The sequence below is a fragment of the Pseudoliparis swirei genome, chromosome 24, assembly GCF_029220125.1.
Source record: "Pseudoliparis swirei isolate HS2019 ecotype Mariana Trench chromosome 24, NWPU_hadal_v1, whole genome shotgun sequence".
Lineage (NCBI taxonomy): Eukaryota > Metazoa > Chordata > Actinopteri > Perciformes > Liparidae > Pseudoliparis > Pseudoliparis swirei.
Genome location: NC_079411.1, coordinates 10,222,280 through 10,245,073, shown reverse-complemented (window position 1 = coordinate 10,245,073; position 22,794 = coordinate 10,222,280). Strand labels below are relative to the sequence as shown.

At 39.9% G+C, this 22,794-nt stretch overlaps 1 protein-coding gene across 1 annotated transcript; it reads right to left on the bottom strand.

Annotated features, from left to right (window-relative positions):
- Positions 1-6,306: 6,306 nt before the first annotated feature.
- Positions 6,307-22,622, bottom strand: tbck (TBC1 domain containing kinase). Its single transcript, XM_056409850.1, has 22 exons — positions 22,546-22,622; positions 21,891-22,121; positions 21,249-21,321; positions 20,994-21,108; positions 20,843-20,916; positions 19,898-20,039; positions 19,700-19,760; positions 19,548-19,609; positions 19,037-19,098; positions 18,795-18,943; positions 15,013-15,154; positions 14,812-14,911; positions 14,156-14,205; positions 13,885-14,014; positions 13,589-13,687; positions 13,432-13,494; positions 13,213-13,339; positions 12,915-12,965; positions 12,720-12,803; positions 10,754-10,839; positions 7,913-7,949; positions 6,307-6,384 (listed from the first exon to the last, which is right to left on the bottom strand). Exons 2-22 carry the CDS (start codon positions 22,081-22,083, stop codon positions 6,335-6,337), a joined length of 1,950 nt encoding a protein of 649 aa, XP_056265825.1. The 5' UTR covers positions 22,084-22,121; positions 22,546-22,622; the 3' UTR covers positions 6,307-6,334.
- Between the last annotated feature and the right edge of the window lie 172 nt (positions 22,623-22,794).

Below are 22,794 nucleotides of genomic sequence, written 5' to 3'. Positions count from 1 at the left end.
CAAGAAACTCAGTCCGGCCTCCCCTGGCCAAAGATTCCCTGCTTCAGGACAAACTGAAGAGAAAAAGAAAGAGAGAGCGAGGTGTTTTATCGTTTGAATATCAGCTGAAGCCTGTATATGCCTTCATCATCAGCGATATTTGTGCGTGTTACTTGGGCAGTGTGTGCAGATCGGAGGTTTGGATTGTATGATCTCCTTGTTGGTCAGCTCCTTCTCCAGGTCTCCCCTTAGACACCACACAGATGGTACACCTCATCTATGGCCCGCTCCGGCAGGTAGTCTTTATTATCATCATCTAATTACAAACACACACACACACATACACACACACAGTCACACCCCACCATAGGCACATGTGGCGCTGGAGCAGATCCAGTTAAATTATCACTTCATTAGCAAGTTTAAATATCATCTCCTGACATCAAGACATGTTATTTCATGTATAGGGAATAGGTATCTGCACAAACATTTTGGGGGTGCAGGTGCTCAAACCAAAAAAAGGGCACCCATTGCCAAAGATGTTTTGTAGACAGAGTTGGAAGTTACATAAGTAGCAATAGACTAGTGAAGCTGTCCTCCAGCTGCGCTCTGGTGCAGGATTAGACAGATAGCTTACATTTTCTTTATGAATAAAGATGAAATTATTATATGGCAACAACAGTACAAGTGTTCTGATTGGCTAATGGTCGTTATCATGCCAGCCACGATCGCTCACTCCTTGCTGGTCTGACACGATCCGTATTTCCTCTGACGTCATTTTCAAATGAGCGATATTGATAGACATCAACAGCCAAGGAGGAAATTCAAAGCAGCCAAAATGTGTTATTGAAAGTGATGAAGACGAGAAAACTATAGTTTGAACTACTTGTGTTGTTACATTTACTAAATTAAAACTATTTTAGCTGAGCCAGTGTTGTCCGCTTTCTAAAGATTGATCATTGTAAGACTGGAACAGACCAAACAAGGAGATACATAACACATAAAACAATGCTATGCTGTTGGCTGATAGCATGACACCGAGAGCTAGCATTGTTAGAATAGTCTAGCTGCTATTTTCTCGCTGTGAGTTCTCGACATTGATAAACATACTTCAACACACTTCTTAGAAATGGTCTAAAAAGCATTTATACAACACAAAAGATGCCTGCCTATATATCTCTCCCTCTCTCTCTCCATTAAACATGACGTCAGTAAACATAGCTGACAGAGCTTTGAAACCACGGATTTCTTGAGCCCATTATTTATCAATCTAGATTGTTTTGTAGAGTTGTGTGTATGAGATATAACGCCATAGAGGTGTCTACTTCTTCTCCAATATAATGTAACTAGATGGCCTCTTGTGGTCGAGGGGCCTGGTAATACATTTATAATATTTTAATGGACAATAGTATAGTGTACAAAGTAATATAGCATACTAATAACAAAGTACAGGCTTGAAGTAATTGGAATAAGCCAATGTCATAACTTCTAATAATATTATCACATTATGACAATATTATCATATTCATAATATACAACAAATTAAAATGTCACTCAAAATGAGCCAAATTGTCTGTTTACAAGATCACTACAACAACTTAAAAGGTGGAGATATGTTAATATAGGTTTCACAAATGCTGCTGTTCCTTACACCCAAATGCCTGGTGCTCCAGCATCAATTCACTCCAGCATGCACCACATTGTCCAGCAGATACCATGTCAGCCCCTAGTAAGTCGAAGGTTGAGATTTCAGTTATTAAACTTGGCGCTTATTGGTGTGTGTGGAAGAGTAGACTTCATCTATCTTACAATCTGAATGTGGAAGTTTATTCATGTAATTCGTCATTTGTTTGCAGTGCACGGTCCTGTTTTTGAGACAATGGACCTCTGTGAGAACCGGACTACTGGCAGTGGGAAAGCAGGGTGCCGGGTCATCATCGAGGGAGCGCTATAGTGTCCAACAGAACCTTCCCTCCTGCTTCTGCCTCTTAGCCAGCCTTAAGGCATCAACCTCATCCCTGCTCTACTCGGAAGGTCAAGGGGTGAAAAGAAAAGTTGATGATAAAAATGAGACTACGAGCGAAACCCCTCATCCGTCAAAAGGGTCCAGTGGATGGCTTAGGGTAAGCTTGCCTCATCACCACATCATTATCAATCAGTCAGTATATTTGTAAAATATTTAATGTTAACCTCCGATTCGATTAATGTATAGAGCACACTGTGCTTGTCATCAAGATGATGAACCCAACAACAGGACCCGGAGAGACCTTCCAGTCTGCTTCACCTCAAGCAGCAGCAATTGCTTCTCACAGCTTTGAGAAAGATGGCTGATGATGATGCACTCTGACAACCACCAGTTGTCCAATTGAAAGATAAAAAGGGTTAGAAAGAACTCTGCGAAGCTAAGCTTCCACCTCAAGCAGCAGCAGTTGCGCCATCTTACCAAGCGTCAGCAAAGAAAGATGGCTGATGCTTGTGACGACCTGATGAACCAACAGCTGACCAATCACAAGATAAAGAGGGTCAGATTGTTTGTATCACCATTAGAACATTGTAAAATAATGAATAACCGTCAGGGAATGATGAAGTTGCTTAACAATTAGGTGAACAGTTACTCTACATTGGAGTGCAGTGTGACTTGAGTTGAAGTTTTCCAGCTTCAAGCTCCATCTTCATTTCTCTGTCTCTTTTCAACGTATTTGTGTCCAAAGGAATATTTCTAACGTAAAAGTTTGAAACCACCCCGTTTTCTGAACCGATAAAAAAATCTTTATAAATTGTGATGTACAATAAAGTTCTTTATTGACCTAATCATGTAACAACTGTAAACTCTTCCAACTCCTGTAAATGCGCCTGCTAAGTATACCCTCTAAGCAAAACAACGTAATGAGCGGTCACTGAAACAAATAAGGACAGTCACTTTAACAACAAGAGCTTGTCACTTTAGGCACCTCTGTTTGTTCCACTGCCACCAGGGAAGAAGATTTTAGACTATTAAACCACGGACTAACAGGCTGAGGAACAGCTTTTTCCCCAGAGCGGTTTTCCTCCATCATCCCATACACCCAGCACCCCACCCAGTGCTGGAGGACTCAACACATACCACATACATGTATTCAGTTTTCAATATCCTGTCTAAATGTTTTACACATGCTTTTACCAAAGAAGATGCCTGCCTGTATATCCCTCTCTCTCTCTTCATTAAACATGTAGCGTCAGTAAACAGCTGGACAAGAGCCTTTGAAATCACGGGTTTATGTAATGTTTTTCAGCAGCGCTTCAATGTTTGTGGTTAATTCTATCCCCTCACAACATTAGGGGACCAACTTTTACTGTAAGCTTGAGCACCTACTACGGTGCTCTATCTGTGCACGTACTCATTTGGAATTATATTTTTAGATACATATTTTAAATATGGAAGTTTCATTTGGCAATACAAATCTCTGGTAATCTCTTAACAGAGTAAATAGTCCTATATTAAAGTGCTGTCAACATGATGTATTTCCTTGTTGAGCTTTTAAAAGAGTCACTGAACACATTTTCGTAATTAACAACAGGACTTGCACAAAAAACTGAGGTGGTAACAATCCTGTTGAACTAAAACATTCATCCCATCCGTACAAAAAGTCACTCAATGGTGTCCGTCATGTGTTACATGGATTTAGTATTTAGTCCTGTTTATTTTCATAAAGCTGTACTATACTATATTTCATTGAATTGAATTTGGAACAAATTGCAATGTGGTGGAAATAAGAAATAGGAGCAAGAATACAAATTAACTGTGATTTCAAGAACCTGAATTAAAGTATCACTCAAGTATCAAAGAAAAATCTCGAGAGGACACCAATTAGATATTTTGGCAAATACATGCTGCTACTATTATTAATATTGATGCTTGACAACCTATTCTTCAAGGCAATAAATTCTTTGAGAAATAAAATATGTTTTAGTCACAAGGAAGAAGCGATGGCAGGTGATTGCATGTGGCATGTAGCATGAAGTGTGGAAGGTCAGGCTGCATGTACCTGATTGTGTGTGGAGGTTGAGGACGACCTTTGCAAAGTTCCTGATGTCCTCTGGGAGTTCCAGATGTGCACAGTAGAGAGAGAAATAGACTAATGGGCTTCTTGAAGTTGGTGTGTAGAGTGCGCCAGACGCCACTAAACACAGTGGGGTCTCCCAGCCAGGTCTGTAGTGGGTCGTGGCCTGAGGACACATTCACGGTGACAGAAAAATGTCTAAAATGTTCCGTTTTTAATTAAAATAAATCTATCATACCGCATTTAATTTTGGAAGAAGGAAGGCCGACACTCTTAATAATCAGAGGACATTTTCAGGCAACTCCTGTAAAAAAAACATATTATCAGCAAATACATTAAAAATAAAAATGTTTTTAAAAGTATCTAAATTGAATGGAAAATACAACCTAGCTTGCACTGTGTTATTAAGCCGGTTATAAAATAAATGTTCTGTCATTTATTAGGCTTGTGTTTATAATTTGATATTTCTTTGATTCCAAACTAGAAGATATTCTCAATTTTGATAACATTTTAATGAGGCAAAAATTAAATTCAATCCTGATTCATTGGGAAGTTTCAGACACATGAGTAAAAAACTTAACTATGATAATATAGTTGATAATATTGTGACGCCTAATACAAACCTAGTTTCCAAGTAATGTCTAAAAGTATGCACGAAAAAAGGCTCATCTAATTGTCTCTATGTATTCTTGTCAACATTATTAACTTAGATTAAGCCATGCTTTTGACTCTTAATTTGATGGCATCTAGGCAACCATGTTCCTCAGTTTATGACAGTGACGATGTCGCTCATGCAACCTGAGAGTGACACATACACAATATCAGAGTCAGCCTAATTGAATGAAGGAACATATTGCTCAGTGCTTCCGATTAATTATGTCCTTTTACTACCCAAGGTTAGGGATGAATTTCAATTTCACCAATGTTCTGCAGCAGTCAGTTTACCCTGTAATTGATTCACAGCATTAGATCAATGGGGCAAATTATCCATGCAGCTTGTTCAGGCACGGCACAGCATCAAACATCTGTAAGAGCGCCTTTATTTTTTGTCTGAAAGAGGTTCTTAGCGATTCACAGCACAATTCAAACAACAACACCCCAGCCCACCAGACATCAGATTTGGGTCCTGAAGCAGAGGATGGCTGGGAAGAGTCAGTGGGGTGGAAGGAGCCCTGTTTATCACCTGGAGCAAGGCATGATGGGTACCTGAGGTCATGTTTCACATGGCAGATACACAGTACTCGGTCGTCTCAATTCATATATAGATATCCAGTATTCCCTACATACAATCAAACACTAGAACAGAATAGAATAGAATAGAATCAGTTTAATGGCCATGTAGGTTTGCACATACATGAATTGACCGTTACACTACTTCATGAATTACTGGTTCAAACTTCATGGAAACATCCTGGCTATAGTATTAATTTATTCGCCAGCTGTTGAATTATTAGGTTTTAATAATGTCAACTCCATATTGTAAATGAATACGTAATATTATTTTACAAAATTGCTTCCATGAAAAGTGATGACATTGCACACATTTCTGTCATTAAGTCACATATTTTCATTCAGCTGTTCTAAGAATGTGCATAGTCGTTTAACAGTTCCATACTCTCTGCCCCAGGAGTGGTCTGTGTGTGTGTGTGTGTGTGTGTGTGTGTGTGTGTGTGTTTGTAATTGACTGAAGACCTCACTGCAAAGGGCTGAACAAGATCAATTTGCTACAATGAATGTAAAGTTATGTGCTGTCTATAAGAGTCTGCAGACTAGCTAAGTTTAAATGCACCTATCTAAAATAATATTGTGAAGGAAAAAAGTTATTCAAATAAATGTACCATATGATGGGTCTGTACCTGGAAGACACAGAGGCTAATTGCACATTATTGAATTTGTAGCAATGATCTGTGACCTTTGCTAATACGCTCGTATTTCAGAGCTCCAACTCTGCCCTGCTGAAGATAAAAGCTCAATGCTGCCATCAACTGACAAACTACATGCTGAGAACCAGCAAAGCAATAATACACAATAATAATAATGTACCTTAGCTGCAGCACAAGAGGTGAAAGGGCTCTTACTTTGCATTGTGCTTACTGGAATCAACACATTCCACAACTAAGCGAGAAAGCCTACAATTATTGCTGGAATCTGTAATATTGTTATTGTTTGTAAGTCTCAACCAAAGCTCAACATTATAATGTTCACAAAAGTAGCTTATTTTTTACAACTCCAGTGTTGCATGTATGGACATACAGTATCTTCTCATAGTTAATAAAGCGACCACAAAGTTCCTTATGCGCTTTCTTTCTATTTTTTTATCTTGAGGAAACACTTGCAGCAGGAGTGTTCATCTTCACCCTTAAATCTAGAAGTTATATTGAAGAGGGAAAACATTCATTAGTATGTGGCACACAAAATGCAATTTAGGGCTTTCAATATCGTACAATTTTTAAGTCTTTAATAAATCCGGGCACAAAAAGGTATAAAAATACATCACGCCCTCCTAAAGGTTCTCCTGAGGAAGGAAAGTTTGGCGATGAGCTATTTTTATAATGTTTTAAATCAATATTTATCAAATGCCTTATATTTTTACCATCCCCGAGTAGAGCGCCTGGAATTGATTTTGTCCGCCACATTCTTCCCATGGACCTTGGCTGTGTTTTTTTCCTCCTTTTTATTGTTACCTCAAAAATCGCAGCGCGAGCTGAAGGTTAGAATACATTATCCGCTTGTTTTCAGCCGACCGTAAAATAATGACAATGTAATCAATATTCTTGCAATAGCTGTGTGATAACAAGCACCTAAACAAACACTGTATTTCATATCTAATGCACAATTGGTTGTTATTTTTCTAACTCGGAGCATTATCGGTATATGAGTCACTTGTTGGACACATAAAATGGTGCAGACTGGCCAACAGGAACCCTGTAAAGTCTCCAGCTCAGTGCTGCCACTCGGCTCAGTCACAGTCACAGAGACGTGACACTCGGTCAGATTTGGTTCCAGCATTGAAACGACCGTTTCCTTTTAAAAACTACAGTATTGTGCACCATCCAATTCTGCCTGGCCTTTTGGGGAAATAATTTGAAAACAGTGATACGCACTACCAGTCAGCATGTCAAAAAAATCACGAAGAATGACATGACAAGAGAAGTACTTTAAAAGAGACCATTGGCAGAATAGTTGAAATAATTTACTTAAGCCAAAAGGTACAACGGGATAAAATACAAGCCATGCCTTCAACGGTTTACAGTATATAAGTATCAGCAACAAGATTGGCACATGTCAGTGTTTTATTAGATATTATTGGATTATTGGATAATTATGTACATGTAAGAAAGACTTAAATGTTGAGTTTGTTTAAAAGTAGCTCATTGTATCTTCTTCATATACAGTACTTTTGGTTAGTTTAAACAATAATAATACATCATATGTTTTGAGATAAGTAACAACAGTACTTGACTCAATGTATTCAGTTACTTTTCACCACTTGTTTTTGGAACATGAATTTGTTTTTTATGTATCCTGTTAAAGATAATCAAGGACAACTGAGCAAACTCTATCCGCTGTAGACTTCAATATGTAGTTGAAAGCCTCAAAAGAGCTTTAAGATGTATTTAAATAAAAAATGAAATGAGGATGAAGTAGTGTGGGACCGAGCGGTCGAGTCCTTTCCTTTCAGATGTGGAACTAATTAGCAGCTAGAAATAAAGGTCACAGAGACAAAAAACGCAAAAACCTACTGATCCTGGTCCATACTGGACCCACTGACCTTTTCAGTCTCTTTTATTCATACTTTAATTGAAGCAGACTCAAATTACCCTCTGAAAGTTCTTGATTATGATCAGTGATACATCATATCCACATTGTGAGTACAACAAAAAGCTACTTACGTGTAAACATAGTCAGGAACCATGGAATAGCATAAAGCTGAGAAAAAGAGATAAGATATACAGTCAGGACATGTATGAAATAATGTATGCAATATTCAGCCAAATTAATGTTGAATCAAATTGCTGAGAGCGCACATGAAATAAGTGAACATCTTTCTCACTCAAGAGATGTCTTTAAAACATGCAGCAGACATCTCTATGACTTCTGAGGAACAGAAACGACCATAAAGAACAAACTGCTTGGTTAGTAGTCAATGGGGAGAAAAATAACAATGGATCCCACCAGGCACGTGCACAGACATTTTGGGGGGCAGGTGCTCAAACCAAAAAAAAGGGCACCCAATGCCCCAAAAAATTTGTGACAGAGTTGAAGCACAAGCAGCAACACACCGATGACGCTGTCCTCGACCTGCATTTCCTCTGGCAGCATCAGACAGCTAGCTTATATTTTCTTTATGAATAAAGATGAATTATTATATAGCAATAACAGTACAAGCGTTCTGATTGGCTAATGGGGCGTCATGCCAGCCACGTATCGCCCTCCTGGTCTGATACGGATCCGTATTGCCCTCTGACGTCATTTTCAAAATGAGCGATATTGATAGACATCAACAGCCAAGAGCAGTGGTCCTCAAACTAAGGCCCGCGGGCCAGATACGGAATAAGAATTATCTCTCTCTCTCTTCTCTCTCTCTCTATTCTCTAAACATAATAAACGTCAGTAAACAGCTGCAAGGCTTTGAAATCACGGAATTCGTGAGTTTTTGTTTGTTTATTTTTTTAGGAAACGTCGGACCAGTTGTGACGTCATGTTTTCAGCAGCGTAATGTTGTGGTTGATTGATCACAAAACAACGTCAGGGGACAAACACGTCATGACCTGTGTGTCTGATGCTGCGGGTCAGAGGAGAAAGAGGTGCACCCGTTTGGTGGCGCGAGGAGCACTGCGCGAGCACTAAGTGGAGGAGGGGGAGGCTCGTGAGCGCCGCGGAGCATGTCGGGGCGAAATTCTCAAATAAATGCCCCGTCGGATATTAAAACACGTTTCTGGGGACTTGATGACAGAAAGAGTAACTTTTATTCTTCAATACTGATGAATGAAAAAAGTGGGCTCCAACAAAAAGGGCACTTTTCTCATCCAGGGCAAAAGGGCTGGTGCTTGAGCACCACTAGGGCTCTACCTGTGCACGTGCCTGGATCCCATTATACAAATCATCTCGTCATCCATCCTCCGTTCTATCCATTCTACACTTTCCCTGGAGGAAATCTATCAAATTAAAAATAAAGACCGCGCACACACTCCACCATTAACCACCTGTTATAACACCTGCCACTGTCGCTGAGGCTCTGAAATGTGCAGTACCAAAGGGGTCTGCAGCAGAGTGTGCAAGAATACTGCTCATCTCAGTCAGATAATTGATAGCTAATTGTGTGGGAGCTGGTGACTGTTTAGCAGACTTCCTCTGAGCCCAGGAGGGATGAGCAGGAGAGAAAGCCACCGCACTGACTCTCAACTCAACCGCTCTCGAGCAGAACTGCAAGTCAAGCCAGATTGGATTATTGTCGGTGTAAATGGCAGACCCAGGGGAGCAGATGTGGCCAAATTGAGAATGGCCTGAATTAAACCACTGGCCACAAGCAATGTGATTTTCTGGCGATGGCTTCGGGCATTACTGGAGCGTAGTCCTCGACTGCCATCCCATTTCCAAAGATTACTTCTGGTTTCTGCTTGCTTGCACAAGACAAACTGTATTAATCTCACCATGTTTTGGGAAGCATAAATGGGAATCAAATCCATTTCATACTGCAGTAGCATTCAGTCTTTTATGGCCGATGGATTTGTTTCTTTAGTAAAACAACAGTTAGGAGGGTTCTCTGAAGTTCACAGAGGAAAAGGGGATTCGTGGTCGGTAAAGTTTAATTACTGGGGTCGACATCAAGCATGAAAGCTGTCTCCGCAAAGCCTGTTCCAATATCACACTGGCCTACCAACACAAACAGGTATACAAAGTCTCCTTTGAAAGGCAAGTCGATACTGGTAGCTCCGTACATGAGGTACTCCTCAAGTCAGCATCATAACAGCATGCTTTTCTTTGAACTGTCAAGTTTGAATATTGGATGAGCAAAATGGACGAGACATCTGTTCAAGGCGTGGCTCATATACAGGTAACATCAACAACGACAGGGAACACGTGTTCAACTAGCCAAAGTATCTTTCCTAATTTCATGTTCTCCTACGAACTTTAAATGAAGGCAGACAATCTACAATTCGCCAACATCACTTGCACCACTTTAGAAAAGGAGCTGCAGCATCAGAAACTGCAAGGTGGAGGAAGAGGACACCTCGATCCTTGCTTGATGATATAGACCCCACTTTTCATCGGGTAATGTCCCAGTCTGGTTCACATTTGACACCCACTCATCAGCGCACTAAGCGAAACCCCAGAGACACTGTAGACACTGTAACCTTGTTACTGTCTGAGCCGACCTGGAGTGAGGGGCAAGAAGAGGTGGCATATAGTAAGAGAAATAAGGTAAGCCTGGCAGAGGACAATCATTAAGTGTGCATGGCAGACATTAACAGCTGTATAAATCACCAGTGGACTACAGGGAGAACCTGACCCTCACCGCAAATACTGGAAAAGGAGGATGTGGAACAAAAAAGAAAAGATATACACAGTGATATATGGATGGTCATTTCCTTTGGCCTTCATAGGGAGAAAACAACTGGAATGACTTCTTACTGTCTTTGACTTGCAATAAAAGACAATGTTGTTATCCTGCATGCCCTCCACTGCTGCCTATTATCGTCAATGTGTCACTTGCACTCTTGGAAACTTACGTCTGGGATGAAGCCAATCTCATTTAGATGGTTGCTGAGCTCTGGGTCATGGAAGGCAATCATTTGGGAGAAGACGGTCAAGTACTCTGAAATACAAGCAAAAGGGAAAGAGGTCAATATATATAATTTATTGTACAGCTTGAGAACTAAAAACCCAAAAGGAAGTGTACTCGACCAAAGACTTTAGAGTAGGAGTAAGCAACCTCAGATACATGTGCCACCTTTGGCAAACAGTAACTTAACCAATGACACACAAGCAGTAAGCGTTAACAGTCAACAGTAAGAACACAAGATGTATTACACAGACATAAACATACACAAACATGCATCATACATGATTGGATTTAGTAAATCAGTCATGAAACAATGAGATCTCAATGTGTAGATTCCTTTTTTTAACCATCGGTTGCAAAGAGACAAAAGACAAAATGTTGCAGCTCGACTGCTCATCAAATGTGCAACCAGTGGAAATTAACTTCCGCACATGTCAAATGGAAACATTGTAATGCTGTACTGGCACCACATTGTTAATGAACAAAGATCCTTCAACCAGACAGATAAACATTAGCTCGCTCTCCAGGGTATCTAGCAGCGGATGAAAGGATAAGAGCCACATTCCCCTCTGAGTTCAAGAGGTGTTTGGTGGAGCTGTTGTCACATAAGAATTGCTTGTGACGTTTCTCTGCGGGCTTTTGCAGTTTCATTTGTTTCTCCATCTCTAAATGATGTGGCTCAGCTGCAAACTCCATTAAGACAAACTGAAATTAGTTTTTACAGCTTCGGAAACAACATGGAGCCAAAATGTAATCAACATTGAGCTGAGGGCCTGATGCTCCGTGCCAGCCAGGGATAATTTGTTTTTGAACTTAGCTCAGTGGTTCTCAAACTTTTTCTGTCGCGCCCCACTTCGGAGGAACAAAAATGTTCGTGCCCCACCGACATTTTAACTAAATGGTCCTCGCTGAATTTTTATTGAAATAACAACTTTGTGTGACTCCTCCATCTGTGCTTTTTCAAATAATATAATAAAGAAAATTGCATTCACTTTTAATTAAACCAGATAACTCCATCAGACAAAAACAATGTAAAACAAGTTGTACAAAATATAACTAATATTTGGCAAATAGCTTATTGTGGCTGCAATTAACATGTTTTGCACTAGATATCTTTTCAAGATAATAACAATAAGTGAAACCTGTGAAAAGACTAAATAAAAAAAGTTCAAATATTTGGCAATAAAGAGTTTTACTGAGTTTTACATTAAATATCTTTTCAAAACAATAATGTGCAACCGGTGCAAAACAAAATTATTGCAGATATGTGTGAGCCATCAGCAAAGGTAATAATTATCATTGAATTAATACATTTGACTCCAAAAAGTATATATATGTGAAATGTTACAAAGATAAAATAAATGATAAACTGAGTCCACCTCCTCTTTGCAGAATAATATGTGTATGGATAATATGTGTACAATTTCAATTGTATTGTCCTGTATGACATGTCATCACATGATGGATGTTTAATGTCTCTGAGCTCAAAGACAACACGTTTCCTCGTCACAGCCACCGAGCTTCACTGTGAACCAGCTGAAGGCTCCCGTCTCCTCACAGAGTGCGGACCACAGTGGTGCTTTCAGGGACCTTGTTTTTATGAAATTGACCACGCTGATAGCATCGGTCAAACCCTTGTGTAGTTCACGGCACTGTGTATGACACCCGCGCCCCCCACCTGCCCCACAGTTTGAGAACCACTGACTTAGCTGAATGCACTGACCATATTTAATACGTATGACTTAACTTGCAGTGGCAGTTGATTACATCATCACAAAATCACTTGATGTCTTAAGAGGAAACAAGTAAGCTTGAACTTATGTTTAATTTATATCAAGAGCTTTAAAATCACAAAACTGCATTGCTGTGCAAAACACAGCAGAATAAGTGGGTCGTCGAGTCGTAAACCTCACCTTGAATGACATGAGAGTTGTCCTTCAGGAAAAAGTTGTACAAGTACTTGGGGATGAAGGCAGACATGCAGGCATATGCCAGGGCTGTAACAGAACAGGAGAAATATGAAAGGAAGTCAAAAACTAAGAAAGAACTAAGCAGTGGTAAGTGGTAAGCAGTGTTAAACTAGTAGCTATTAGAATGTCAATAATTACCTTCATTATTAAAGTTTAAGTAGAGGAACGGGGCACACAGTGAATCCAAACCTGAAATGATGGAAAGAAAATACTTTATCGTAAAAAATTGTTGTCACAACAACCTAAAAAAAGGGAATTTACAAGATGTGACATGATCACCATCTAGTGTCCGGACATATGTAGTACAATAAGGAATAACGCAAACAAAGGAGGAGGGTTGAGGTGTGGGAGCGTGTTGGTGGTTGCAACAGAGGGTAAGACAAAAAGAAAAATGAGATACACTAGAAACATCCAAAGACGCAGAGCCGTGTCTAACCCTGCCAGTAGACCAGGTCAGGGTGGGAGACCACCCAGGCTTTCAGCACACGCCTGAACTTGATGTGGCCCTGAGGAGACGACAGCAGCTCATCATACTGGTGACAGCGCGGGATGTCCACCTCGATCTGGAGGCGTGCACAAAATCCCACCCAACAAAAGAATGAAGTCAAAAACATTTCAAACAGGTTACTGCTGTATCTTCTTTAAAAAAAGTTACCTGTCTGTCAGTTGGGATGGGAGTATCCTTGTCAGTGCTCTCGTATTTGGCTTGAATGTCTCCCTGTGTAAAATAAATAAATAAATAACTGATCAAATTCTGTTTAAAACAACGTTAATACTGCAGCTTTCCTCAACACAGAACAATTCTCCCGTACGTCTATGCCAAGCAGTGCTGCCCACGCCAGACCTCGAACAAGCGGGGGAATATCCACTCTGGCCTCTTTCCACACTGAGTTCTTCTTGTAAGGATAAGCCTGAAGACAAAATAGGAAACGGAGTATACATTACCATGCTTTGACAACAGTAACTGATAACGTGATAATAGAAATAATAATTGACATAGGCACTGACATATTTAGGCTCTCTGACTAATTGTGGAAGACATGCTTGTGTTTGCGAGTGTAAATGTGCTGTTAAAGTGTGTGCGTATGTGTGACTGTGTGGAGCAGACCTTGAGCAGCCTGTCGAAGAGGATGATGCGGATGAGCTGGTACTCGGTGTCTCTCTCTCGGATGATGAGTGGGAGCGTGACGGTGGCCGACAGCTCATTGCTGCTGTTGGACTGGGGCAGACTCGACTGTCTGAAGGAGGGAGAAGTAAAGGGAATATGAGATTACCCAAGCCCAAATAAATGACGGTAGGGGATGGGGGGGGGGGGGGGGTGAAAAATCGTGACAGGGTGGAGGGCCCAAAACTGAAAGTTAAGGATGGAGATTGCTTACTCGTCTTCCAGTAGAGGGTAATAGGCTTCTCCTGAAACATCCTTCAGTCTCTGAAAAATGAAAAACACAATATGGATGTACAATTAAAGTCTCTTAAAGGGTGCATTTTGAAACTGCATAAATGTAGTGATGTATTGTTTATGGAATAGTTGTCAGCTCGTGAGATGAAGAAGCACCTATCAATGTATCAATCTAATGTAAAGGTTAATGCTCCGTTCCATATGTTTTCTTCCCTTTGTTTCGAACTTAATGATGGTAAAATATAAAAGCTGGGCAACATGAGACTCGATATTGTCTTTGATTTTAGATATCATACTAAGTGCCAATACCTGGTTTTAAAGGTTGCGTTACAATAATGTGATGTAATTTTCAGAAATTACCAGACTATTTTAGCTGTGCGATATGTTGCCCTTTCTTACTTAGTAATATCCACATTACTGATTGATCATATTAAAAAATCTCATTATGTAAATATTTGTTGAAACCACCAATAGTAAACCCGGCGATATTGTTACAGCTTCGATATCAAGGTATTCGGTGAACATATTGTGATATTTTAGTTGCTCCATCTCTCCAAACCCGACATCAAAACCCAACCCTTTGACCAAACATGAACGCAATACTGAACATGTCTGCTGACAAGTTTGTCGCCTTACGTTTCGGAGTTGGCACAGAGACAACGTCACTGTGGTGTCGTCAAGCAAGAAGCTCCGGTCTCTCCCCTGGCCAAAAGATTCCCCGTCTTCCAGGACAAAACTGAAGAGAAAAAGAAAGAGAGAGCGAGGTGTTTTATCAAGTTTGAATATCAGCTGAAGTTTGCATATGCCTTCATCATCAGCGTATATTTGTGCGTGTACTTGGGCAGTGTGCAGATCGGAGGTTTGGATTGTATGATCTCCTTGTTGGTCAGCTCCTTCTCCAGGTCTCCCCCCGCCAGACACCACAGATGGTACACCTCATCTATGGCCCGCTCCGACAGGTAGTCTTTATTATCATCATCTAATTACAAACACACACACACACATACACACACACAGTCAACACCCCACCATAGGCACATGTGGCGCTGGAGCAGATCCAGTTAAATTATCACTTCATTAGCAAGTTTAATATCATCTCCTGACATCAAGACATGTTATTTCATATGGCAGGGGAACAGGCACGTGCACAAACATTTTGGGGGGCAGGTGCTCAAACCAAAAAAAGGGCACCCATTGCCAAAGATGTTTTGTGACAGAGTTGAAGCATAAGTAGCAATAGACTAGTGAAGCTGTCCTCGACCTGCGTTTCCTCTGGGCAGGATTAGACAGCTAGCTTACATTTTCTTTATGAATAAAGATGAATTATTATATGGCAACAACAGTACAAGTGTTCTGATTGGCTAATGGGTTGTCATGCCAGCCACGTATCGCCCTCCTTGCTGGTCTGATACGGATCCGTATTTCCCTCTGACGTCATTTTCAAAATGAGCGATGTTGATAGACATCAACAGCCAAGGGGTATTCAGAAGCAGCGAAAATGTGTTATTGAAAGTGATGAAGACGAGAAACTATTGTTTGAATCACTTGTGTTGTTACTTTACTGTAAATTAAAACTATTTTAGCTGAGCCGTGTTGTCCGTTTTCTACAAGATTGATCATTGTAAGACTGGAACAGACCAAACAAAGAGATACATAACACATAAAACAATGCGACACAAGGATAGCATGAGACCGAGAGCTAGCATTGTTAGAATAGTCTAGCTGCTATTTTCTCGCTGTGAGTTCTCGTGACATTGATAAACATACTTTCAACACACTTTAGAAATGGTCTAAAAAGCATTTATACAACACAAAAAAGATGCCTGCCTATATATCTCTCCCTCTCTCTCTCCATTAAACATGACGTCAGTAAACAGCTGGACAAGGCTTTGAAACCACGGATTTCTTGAGCCCATTATTTATCAATCTAGATTGTTTTGGTGTGAGTTGTGTGTCGTAGATATCGTCCATAGAGGTGTCTTTCTTCTCTCCAATATAATGCAACTAGATGGCCCTTGTGGTCGAGGGCCTGGTAATACATTTATAATATTTTAATGGACAATAGTATGTAGTGTACAAAGTAATATAGCATACTAATAACAAAGTGTGCTTTCTTAGTAATTGGAATAAGCCAAATGTGTAACTTCTAGCACAATATTATCATATTATGACAATATTATCATATTCATAATATACAACAAATTAAAATGTCACTCAAAATGAGCCAATTGTCTGTTTACAAGATCACTACAACAACTTAAAAAGGTGGAGATATGTTAATATAGGTTTCACAAATGCTGCTGCTCCTTACACCCCGTCTGGTGCTCCAGCATCAATTCACCAGCATGCACCACATGTCCAGCAGATACCATGTCAGCCCCTAGTAAGTCGATGTTGAGATTTCAGTTATTAAACTTGTATTGGTGTGTGTGGAAGAGAACACTTCATCTATCTTACAATCTGAATGTGGAAGTTTATTCATGTAATTCGTCATTTGTTTGCAGTGTACGGTCCTGTTTTGAGACAATGGACCTCTGTGAGAACCGGACTACTGGCAGTGGGAAAGCAGTGGTCGGGTCATCATCAGGGAGCGCCTATAGTGTCCAACAGAACCTTCCTCCTGCTTCTGCCCTTAGCCAGCCACAAGGCATCAACCCTCATCCCTGCTCTACTCGGAAGGTCAAGGGGTGAAAAGAAAAGTTGATGACAAAAATGAGACGACGAGCGAAACCCCTCATCCGTCAAAAAGGGTCCAGTGTGGATGGCTTAGGTAAGCTTGCCTCCATCACTCACATCATTATCAATCAGTCAGTATATTTGTAAAAATATTTAATGTTAACCTCCGATTCATTAATGTATAGAGCACACTGTGCTTGTCATCAAGATGATGACAGCAACAGGACCCGGAGAGACCTTCCAGCTCCGTCTACCTCAAGCAGCAGCAATTGCTTCTCACCAAGCTTTGTGAGAAAGATGGCTGATGATGACGACTCTGACAACCACCAGTTGTCCAATTGAAAGATAAAAAGGGTTAGAAAGAACTCTGCAGCTCCGTCCACCTCAAGCAGCAGCAGTTGCGCATCACCAAGCGTCAAAAGAAAGATGGCTGATTGTGACGACTCTGACAACCAACAGCTGACCAATCACAAGATAAAGAGGGTCAGATTGTTTGTATCACCATTAGACATTGTAAAATAATTAATAAACCGTCAGGAATGATGAAGGCGTTGCTTAACAATTAGGTGAACAGTTACTCTACATTGGAGTGCAGTGGACTTCGGTTGAAGTTTGAACTTCAGCTCCATCTTCATTTCTCTGTCTCTTTCTTCAACGATTTGTGTCCAAAGGAATAGCTAAACGGCAAAGTTTAAACCCGTTTTCTGGTATTGATAAAAAAAATCTTTATAAATTTGACATGACAATAAAGTTCTTATTGACCGATCAATAACAACTGTAAACTCTTCCAACTCCTGTAAATGCGCCTGCTTATACCTACAAACAAGAGCGGTCACTGAAACAAATAAGGACAGTCACTTTAACAACAAGAGCGGTCACTTTAGGCACTCTCTGTTTGTTCCACTGCCACCAGGAAGAAGATTCCGGACTATTAAAACCCGGACTAACAGGCTGAGGAACAGCTTTTTTTCCCCAGAGCGGTTTCCTCCATCATCCCCACACCCAGCACCCCACCCAGTGCTGCTGGAGGACCTAAATACACATACATGTGTTGTTTTAAATGTCCTGTCTAAATGTTTTTACACATGCTTTTACCAAAGAAGATGCCTGCCTGTATATCCCTCTCTCTCTCTTCATTAAACATGACGTCAGTAAACAGCTGGACAAGGCTTTGAAATCACGGGTTTATGTAATGTTTTCAGCAGCGCTAATGTTGTGGTTAATTTATCCCCTCACAACATCAGGGGACCAACACCGTGCTTGAGCACCACTAGGTGTCTATCTGTGCACGTGCCTTGTTTGGAATTATTTTTTAGATAAATATTTTAAATATGGGATTTCATTTGGCCGACAAATCTCTGGTAATCTCTTAACAGAGTAAATAGTCTATATTGTGCTGTCAACATGATGTTCCTTGTTGAGCTTTTGTGGAGTCACTGAACACATTTTCGTAATTAACAACAGGACTGCACAAAAAACTGAGGTGTAACAATCCTGTTGAACTAAAACATTCATCCCCATCCACAAAAAAGTCACTCGTGTGTCTGTCATGTGTTACATGGATTTAGTATTTAGTCCTGTTTATTTTCATAAAGCTGTACTATACTATGTTTCATTGAATTGAATTTGGAACAAATTGCAATGTGTGGAAATAAGAAATAGGAGCAAGAATACAAATTAACTGTGATTTCAAGAACCTGAATTAAAGTATCATCAAGTATCAAAGAAAAATCTCAGAGGACACCAATTAGATATTTTGGCAATACATGCTGCTACTATTATTAATATTGATGCTTGACAAACCTATTTCAAGGCAATAAATTCTTTGAGAAATAAAAATGTTTTAGTCACAAGGAAGAAGCGATGGCAGGTGATTGCATGTGGCATGTAGCATGAAGTGTGGTGTCAGGCTGCATGTACAGTTGTGTGAGGTTGAGGACGACCTTTGCAAAGTTCCCTGATGTCCTCTGGGAGTTCCAGATGTGCACAGCGTAGAGAGGAAGAGAACAGACTAACGGGCTTCTTGAAGGGTGTGTAGAGGCGCGAGACGCCACTAAACACAGGGTCTCCCAGCAGGTCTGCAGGGGTCGGCCTGGAGGACACAAAGACATCTTGGTCATGACAGAAAAATGTCCAAAAAAACGGTCTGCCTTTAATTAAAATAAATCCATCACACTGCATTTACCTTTTGGAAGGAAGGAAGGTCAAGCATTTCCTTAATAACTCGAGGACATTTTCAGGCAACTCCTGTAAAAAAAAACATATTATCTAAGTTAAATACATTAAAATAAAAATGTTTTAAAGTATTCTAATTGAATGGAAAATATTAAATCTAGCTCGGTACTGTAAGTATTTAAGTCAAGTTGGCAACAAATGTTCTGTCAGCGTATTAGGCTTGTGTTTATAATTTGGATATTTCTTGATCTAAATCAGGAAGATATTCTCAATTTTGATAACATTTTAATGAGGCAAAAAATTAAATTCAATCCTGATTCATTGGGAAGTTTCGTATTATTGCTGAGTAAAAAACTTAACTATGATAATATATTGGATAATATTGTGACGCCAATAATACAACCTAGTTTCCAAGTAATGTCTAAAAGCATGTTACTTAAAAAAATACCATTCAATTGTCTCTATGTATTCTTGTCAACATTATTAACTTAGATTAAGTCAGCCAAGGCTTTTGACTTCACCTTGATGGCATCCAGGCAACCATGTTCCTCAGCGAGGACAGTGACGATGTCGTCTATGCAACCTGAGAGTGACACACAATATCAGAGTCAGCCTAATTGAATGAAGGAACATATTGCTCAGTGCTTCGATTAATTATGTCCTTTTTACTTACCCAAGGTTAGGATGAATTTCAATCTCTCACTAATATCAATGTTCTGCAGCAGTCGTCGACCCTGTAATTGATTCACAGCATTAGACTTAATGGGGCAAATTATCCATGCAGCTTAAGTTCAGGTTAGCCCAAACAGCATCAAAACATCTTGTAAGAGCGCCTTATTTTTGTCTGAAGAGGTTCTTAAAGGATTCGTACAGCACATAATTCAAACAACAACACCCCGAGCGACCAGACATCAGATTTGGGTCCTGAAGGCAGAGGAGCTTCGTCGTGGGAAGAGTCAGTGGGGTGGAAGGAGCCCTGAGCGATCACCTCTGGAGCAAGGCATGATGGGTACCTGAGGTCATGTTCACATGGCAGATAAGCACAGTACTTTGTCAGTCTCTAAATTATATAGATATCCAGCATTCCCTATACAATCAAACACTAGAATAGAATAGAATAGAATAGAATCAGCTTTAATGGCCATGTAGGTTTGCACATACATGGAATTTGACTCCGGTTACACTACGATGAATTACTGGTTCAAACCCTCAGTGTAGAAACATCCCGTCATAGTATTTAATTTATTCGTCAGCTTTGTTGAATTATTAGGTTTTAATAATGTCAACTCCATATTGTAAATGAATACGTAATATTATTTTACAAAATTGCTTCCATGAAAAGTGATGACATTGCACACATTTCTGTCATTAAGTCACATATTTTCATTCAGCTGTTCTAAGAATGTGCATAGTCGTTTAACAGTTCCATTTATTAAATTGTTTTCATCCAGATGACATTGAGAGTCATGGATATGTGCCATCATTCCTCTTTTCAATTTGCAAAAGGATATTACAGAGATATACTTTATAGAACCCAGGGGCCTTTGGATTAGGACAAAAGTCCAACGATCTGTTACAGTTTCTATAACAGGAAGCTATTTTGATATCCCAAAAGCTGGTTTCCCTGAAAAAGCAATGGGCCATTATGCATCAATGTTCAGGTCAATTGCCCTTTTTATGATTTGACTAACAGCAAACAGACACAAGTGAAACATTGACCTTAACAGACGTTGCACATTGCTCAGTGCCAACAGTTAAAGAGTTCCAGAGTGCTAATGGACCTTTCTCTGTGATGAATGAGGAGAAAAAGACGTACCCAATGGGAAAATCTACATCGGCCCCATGATCAGTCATGTGATAAAGGCCAAACTTTGCCAGCTTGACATTTCCCTTTGATGAAAAAAGAAATCTATTTTACAGTGACAGCATTACATTAAGTAATCATTTCATCGACTTTTAAATTTTACCTTGCAGTCCATGAGCACATTGTGTGCGCTGAGGGCTCTGTGCACCATTCCATGTTTGTTCATAAACTCCAGACCTTCAAGGACCTCATAGGCTATCTGCAGCACATTCTCTGGGCTAAAATAACAAATACCCGACAGTGTGTGTTAAACCAAGTGGTTACCGAGTCAGAGAAAAGACAGCAAAAGTTAAGATACATGCAGTATATACAATGTAGTTACTTCAAAATGAGGATTTTTTTATTTGAAAAATCTCACCTTGCTGTTTTCCCCTGTTTCTGGAAGTCACGTAAACTGCTTTCAAGGTGTTCAGCAACAACAATCAGCCGTTCTGTAGAGCAAGGTGAAAACACACTTTGAAGGTTACAAAAATGCATGCATACATTTATGTTTTTTCACATCTCTATGATATACAGTATTGCAGTACAAAACAATACCCATCTGAGAACTTTCCCAAGGAACCAAGATCCTTTTGAGGAACTGAGGAACTAAACTTGCATTTTAGAGGAACCAGGGACTAAATTTGGTTCCTGTGCAACTGCTGCAGGTGGCAGAACAATACCTACTGCTGGGGTAGTAAACTTTAGCTGCTTAAATAGTGACATGGTAATGGTATTGTGTTGTTGGACTACAATAAAATGCAGGCCTACACAATATTATTATGTTCACCAATTATAAATACAAAGCTTGATGTAACCAATTAACAACAGACTTGTTGCTTGTTAAATCACAGCAAACATGCATTCCACACAGAACAACAGGATGAAACAAGACGACCATCACCCGGTTGGAAAGTTAATAAATACTCAGATACTACTTTGTTTGCGCAAATAACATGAAATGATATAAAATAGGAAGAGAGGATATACGGTAGTATTACACCCCGACAGAAAGTTATACCGTGTTTCCCTCTGGACATGTCCACATATTGGCAGAGTCTGGGGTGAGTGATGGTTTTGAGGACCTGGAAACGTCCTAGGATTTTGATGGAGTTGGGGGTGAGAGGAAGGCCATTGCTCCCACAGACATCATGAGGGAGCGCTGAGGCAAAAAAGGTGAAGGCCCCCAGCTCGGCGTCTTTGAGGGGCCTCATCTTGCTACTGGCTTGAAGCTTTGATGATGGGAGAGAGACTGCAACATGTGAATAATAGACATCTATTAATGAGCAGAACATTGGAATCATCTCCATGATATAGTAACTCATATTATCCTTTGTGTCATACCATGCTGTGAATTTAAAAGCATGAATGAAATGTTAAATGGTTAACGTTAGGCCTACATGTATTCATGATTAACCCTGGCTGAGGATAACCATTAAAGCAACAAGTGACAGCTAGTTTAACACTGGCATTGCAAGTACTCGTGATCATACATGGTAGTACTATACCGGGATTCACATCATATAGTTGTACATTCACTTTGGAAATGAAAAGGCATGCCCATAATGATGCTGCAGATAAGCCCACTGTGCGAGATTAGTTTATATGAGGAACATAATGGTACGTTCTTTATTGGACCGGATAGAAAAACAATAACGTAAATCGAGTCTACTCACACTTAATGGTTAAGGTGTACGGCCATGTCGACGGAATTAACTTGAAAATAGCATTAAAATACGTAAACAAAATTCGTTTCCTGCTTCTGCGATGTGATGTGAACAGCTGAGTGAACGTGACCAATGACGTAATATATGTGCGACAAAGTAGTGTGCGGAAAAAAACACAACAATTAATGAAACAGTTATTTCAAAAACCTCAATACGGTTGTTCGAGATTAATTTTGTTCCCAGTATTTTGTTTTTAAG

What these genes read in the sequence shown, in the direction of transcription:
- tbck (XM_056409850.1), bottom strand. Translation starts at nt 22,083, where the DNA reads ATGAGGCCCCTCAAAGACGCCGAGCTGGGGGCCTTCACCTTTTTTGCC. An exon ending in CATGTCCAGAGGGAAACACG is followed by an intron (nt 21,322 to 21,890) that starts GTATAACTTTCT and finishes CTTGCTCTACAG; the next exon opens with AACGGCTGATTGTTGTTGCT. An exon ending in AAACAGGGGAAAACAGCAAG is followed by an intron (nt 21,109 to 21,248) that starts GTGAGATTTTTC and finishes TTGTTATTTTAG; the next exon opens with CCCAGAGAATGTGCTGCAGA.